Source organism: Nematolebias whitei, chromosome 9 (assembly GCF_014905685.2).
Source record: "Nematolebias whitei isolate Nwh7 chromosome 9, NemWhi1, whole genome shotgun sequence".
Taxonomy (NCBI): domain Eukaryota; kingdom Metazoa; phylum Chordata; class Actinopteri; order Cyprinodontiformes; family Rivulidae; genus Nematolebias; species Nematolebias whitei.
In genome coordinates this window covers 36,862,867-36,868,477 of record NC_056506.1, presented here as the reverse complement: position 1 = coordinate 36,868,477, position 5,611 = coordinate 36,862,867, and the positions used below count along the sequence as shown (strand labels likewise).

Below are 5,611 nucleotides of genomic sequence, written 5' to 3'. Positions count from 1 at the left end.
TCCAGTAGCATGTTATGGTAACATGTTATAGCAGCATGTTACAGTAATATGTTACGTGTTACAGTAGTGGGCAGCACGGTGGCACAACTGGTAGAGCTGCTGCCTCTCAGCGAGCAGGTTCCTGGATCAAATCCCGGTCCAGGGGCCTTTCTGGGTGGAGTTTGCATGTTCTCTCCGTGCATGTGTGGGTTTTCTCCGGGTACTCCGGTTTCCTCCCACAGACCAAAATCATGCATGTTAGACTGATTGGTAACTCTAAATTGTCCCTAGGTGTGAGTGAGAGAGTGAATGGTTGTTTGTCTCGTTTGTCTCTATGTGGCCCTGTGATGGACTTGCGACCCGTCCAGGGTGTACCCCGCCCCTCGCACAGTGATTGCTGGACATGGGCACCAGCGACCCCCGTGACCCAAAATGGAAGAAGCGGGTAAAAGATAATGGATGGATGTTACAGTAGAATTTTACAGTAACATGTTACATTATTACAGTAGAATGTTACGGTAACATGTTACAGTATTACAGTAGAATGTTACAGTAACATGTTACAGTAGCGTGTTGAAGAAGAGCGAACAAACCTGACCCTCTGTTGTTTTATCATAGCCACCAATTCAAACCCCAAAGAACCACAGGGATTTACACAGCCCAAAATGTCCACCACAGCCTCTGATCACTGGCAGAACCAGAACACTATTGTAGTGAACTAGGCCTGATGTCAAAACCTTGACCTTAAGGACCTTATGGGACAGAACTTGTCATTTCATTGATTTGAATCCAGAAATACAGGTTGACCCATCCTGAGACTTTCTTTCTTAAATTAATCAAGTGAAAGAAGACTACTTTCGATTATCATTACTATTTTACAAATGTTTGATAATGTAGTGAGTCACGTGAGGTACGTGTCACTTGTTGTATGACAAATATATGGATATATATTTATGCATACTTTTCACGAGTTCTTCATTTTTCTGACTGTAAATGCCGTGCATTGAATTTAACACAAAATGTAACGAGAGACGTTATTTATCTTTGACCCATCAAATGAATGGAATCATTTATTTTCAGAATCAAAGTTTAACATCAAACATTTACATTAATTTGGCAAAATATGAAAATAATAACAGACAGTTTCACAAATAATGAACTTCAAATCACTCGGCGGTGATTTGAGGACTTTGCTTCAGATATTTCTAAAATATCTGTACTGATTTTGTGAGAGAGAAGAGTTTAAGATGAAAGGAGATTATCTTACAGAGAACTGTGTGAGGGAATTTAATCTGTTTGACCAGAAGTTGCACGCTCCCATCAGGTATCTCAGCTTTGCCCACGGTACACTTGGTCGAAGAAGTCTTTACCTGGTTTGACGATGGATCAGCTCAGTAAGCATCCTTCAGACTGTTTCAGCGCCTCCGTTAAGAACAGCTAAAAATCCTCGGAGAGTCGTGCGTGGTTAGCTCAAAACAGAATTATAATCCCAAACGTCCCTGGTTCTTCATAACTCCAAACTCTTCATAACTCTTGGACTCTTCATTGCTCTGAAGCTTTCAGAACCAGCTGCACTCTCAATCAGCTCTCATTCCAACATCTCTCAGAACTCTCATTCTCTTGGAATTCTGGAAATCTCGAATCCTCTCTTGAACTGGGAAGTTGTCACATTTTTAAATGAGTTTACTTCCTGTTCAATTTAGAGCTTTCTGATTCGTGGAAGGACCAGAAAGAGGAGTGGTTTTGACGTAAGGTGTTTATCAACAGTCGAGGTCAGAGAATGAAATTTGTTTAACATACAGAAAAGATTATTGCAGCAACAGCAGACTTCGTGGAGTCAACTCTTGGTAATCTTCTGAAAAAGTTTAAACATGACATTTTTCTCGGTAAACATTTTAGTTGACCGAAAACCAACCTTTCACACACTTACGACAGCTTGCTCATTTCAGACAGAAAATCAAGGAATGCTTATTCAGGTGATTTCTTCTCTGAATGAGGAATAAAAATCATTACTTACTGTTTATGTAAAATAAAAATGAGTAGTTCTTTTCAACCTGTAAAGCATTGAGTGAACTAACACAATTTGATTATCAAAACATTTGTAAAACAGTAATGATTATAGAGGATTGTCTTTTCTGCTTGATTAATTCAAGAAAGAAAGTTCATCAGATGGCCCAGACTTATTCAGATCAATGAAAATAACAGTCTCTGTCCATCTGGTAGATTTGAGGTCATCTGGTTCACTACAATAATCAAATTGTGTTAGTTCAAACAATGTTTAAATGTTGAAGTGAACTACTCATTTTTATTAACTGTGAAACAGTAATAATGATTCTTAATCCTCATTCAAAGTGAAACCAAGTTGGAATATGTTACAGAGTAATGATTCAATTTCTTGATCGTCTGTTTGAAGTGAGCAAGTGTGTAAGTTGGTCAAAGTTCAAGTTTCGGTCAACTGCAAGTTTACTGAAAAAGAAATGTCATGTTTAACTTTTACAGCAAGATACTAGAGAATTGACTCCACGAAGTCTGAAGTTCTTCATAATATCTTTTGTCTGTTCTTAAACAATCTTAATCTTTTTCCTTGACTTTTCATAACACCTTACATCACAAAACACACCTCTGTTTGGTCCATTCGACCAATCAGAAAGTCCTCAAATGAACCGGAAGTGACCCTTCTTAAAAGGTGCAGCACTTCCTAGTTAACAGCAGTTCCAGAGTTCATGAAGGCTGGAATTCAGGATGCTGATGAAAGAAAAATCAAGCTGAACAAGAGAAGATCTGGGAATTATGAAATGTCTGTTCTGGATGATCTCACGACTCCCGAGGTTTAGCTGTTCTTACGGAGACGCTGAAAAGTGGCTCGAAGTGGAACTTTACGCCGGAACTGACATATCTTCAGAAAGGTAAAAAGTCGATCTTCAACCAAAGTGTACCGTTGGGACAAGCTGGTCCAAAGGAGTGTGCTGTTCTGGTTAAAACAGACAAATTCCCTCACACATCTCTCTCAAGATAAACTTCATCTTTCCATCTTTAAAACTCTTCTATCAAGTAGAAATTAATCCAGATATTTTTAGGAATGTCTAAAGCAAAGTTTTCAACCACCGCCGTGTGGTAATGCCTGTTGTACTACTGGAAGTGAGAACAATCGCTGTATTGTTTACTTCCTGTAAAACTGATTAATAAGCTGTCGTTATTTTCAATTTTTGCCAATTAATGTAAATGTGTGATGTGTTAAACTTGATTCTGTTAATAAATGACCCACTGTCGTTGGTGAGTCAAAGATAATTAACGTCTCACGTCCACATTTTATTAAATTCAGATGCACGTTATTATACAGTCCAGAAAAATGAAAGAATCCGTTTTATCTATGAATATATGACAGCATATGTTCATATTACACTATCACCATATCACATCTTTCTTGCACACTTGAAGCTGGACACAGCTCGTGCCCAACAGCCTGCCTCCATCTCCTAGTGCACGTGCTCAGTCAGCACTTAGCAAGGTACGGGCCATCTGAGCCTTTACATCTGTGCCACACACTCAAGTGACTCCAGAAGTTTTGCCAGCTGAGTTTGAGCAGCTGTCCTGGCAGGAGGCCGAGCAGAGTTGTCAGCCTGTGCCTCTCTGCAGTCTCGTTTTCATTCGCTCCCTGCTCCACATTCTGTCCATCGGGACGCTTCTTCCTCTTTGGATGACTTCACCACTTGGCTGGAAGCTGAAGCTAAATGTCATGTGGTTACACTGCCAATCAGAAATCACTGTAGGATGCAAAACGATTGCTATGCAAGCAAGAGAAAACTGAACCTTTCCAATCTAAAGGCAGTTCAAGTAAACCCAACTAAAGACAAAAAAAAAAAAAATCAAGTTTTGTCAAAGGTTGCTCAGACTCACCTGTGTTGGCTGTGTGCTCCTCTGTTTGTAAAACGACTCCAGCTGTGGGGAGGGGGCAGCAGTCACCTGCAACCTGTTCTTCACCCCCAGACATCTGCACATGGGTGGGGCCAAAAACCTAGAGGAGAACAAAAGGTGGTTCACACAAATGATGTGGGATCATCAGGACACCGGGCAACACTTTCAGCAGCGCAGGTTGTGCACAACATGTCAAGTGACACCTGTCTGAAGTTTTGTCTTTTAGTAATCAAAAGCTCTTTACATAATCTGCACAGCCACAAACTTAGAACCAACAATGAGCATTTGTGAGGGTTGTTATGGACACTGAACTGTCTGTTGCACTAAGTTCTTCTAAAGTGATACATTAATCCAGAAAGTAAATTGAAAATTGAAACCCATTGCATGAAATTGCTATTAGCTCAGCAAATAATTATGATGTTAACTATCTCCCTTTGTTTTGTCCTGTCTGTTTCTCTTTGGTCCTCAAAAAGCCTTTATCTCCTGATAACAACACCTGCCCGGCCCTCTCATATCCTCTACAAAGCTCTGAATGATAATGAAGGAAATGCTATTTCTGATTCAGTTTATCCCCATGTTTCAAAGAGGATACAAATGTTAAAATACAGTAATTTAGGTTATAGTACAAGTTAGTTAGGATAAAGCGTCACAGCTGCACACATTTTACAGTGCATTAAACGGCTCAGGTGTAGTGTACCTCTCGAACACAGAGCGAAGAGCGACAAAGCCCAGAGCGACGGGCAGCGTCATCAGAAGGTCTTGGGGCTGAGGTCGCTCAGGGTCCGCCAGCTGCTCCAAGTCTGTCCAGGTCACAGCAGGAGGAAGCCAGAAGTCCTGTCTCCATAAGTCTGGCAGCAGGTCCATGTCCAAGACTCTAAGGGAAAAACACTGCACACCAGCAGAACACACAAAAAAACAAAACAGTTTTTTTGTAAGTGACATTTATTGCAAGTTGTTCGCCTTACATTTTGAACTTCATAACTTTGTTATAGTGTGGCTGCTCAGTGTCATAGAGGACCAGAGGGGGCTCACCGCCATGGGATGCATGTGCACTCTTATTTACAAACCCTAGTGCTCAACTTGTTGGCAAATATTTGATATTTTTTAAGTCTAAATTTGGACGAAATTAATAAAAGTGCATCACTTGATTTTGCCAAATGGTGAGCTTGACAACACATTTTAAAAATGGTTGTTAATTATTTATAAATAGCTTACAAACTCATTAACAACCGAATTACAAAGCATTAATAACCCTTTTTGGGGTCCTTTGATAAAAGGAAATCAAGGGGGTACCCTTGATTTCGTGGGACATCCCACTGAAGGCTTATGAATAAAACTGTTTAACTGCATCTCTAAATTCCCCTTTTTACATTTTCCACAAAATATCACATTAAATCCTAAATCAGTGCGACATCACTGCAGGTGGCACAAAATGTTCCAGGAAACTGAATATGAAAAGTAAAAAAAAAAGAAAATCATCTTAAACAAACAAATGCACATTGCACATTTAGCTTCTATGCCATAAACTAAACAAACATTGTAAATGTCTTTTCTCCATGACCGCAGCGGACTGAGCGGAGAGACGAGGAGCTCCGAGAGAAACTGACTTGTCAGCAGCTCCGTGTTCGGTTCGGTTCGGCTGACAGAGGAACACAAACCCACTCGCACGCACCGTTTAGTTGGAGTTTTGAGGGACAAGGTGCAGTCGGTGATGCTC

At 40.3% G+C, this 5,611-nt stretch overlaps 1 protein-coding gene across 1 annotated transcript in view; it reads right to left on the bottom strand.

Annotated features, from left to right (window-relative positions):
• Positions 1–4,758, bottom strand: part of LOC119414647 (ceramide synthase 2-like) — an 8,425-nt gene extending 3,667 nt beyond the window's left edge. Inside the window, exons 1-2 of the mRNA XM_037681749.1 lie at positions 4,592–4,758; positions 3,877–3,994 (exon numbers count right to left, since the gene is read on the bottom strand). Of these exons, the coding sequence (XP_037537677.1) occupies positions 3,877–3,994; positions 4,592–4,758 (285 nt within the window). The remainder of the gene's footprint in view (positions 1–3,876; positions 3,995–4,591) is intronic.
• Between the last annotated feature and the right edge of the window lie 853 nt (positions 4,759–5,611).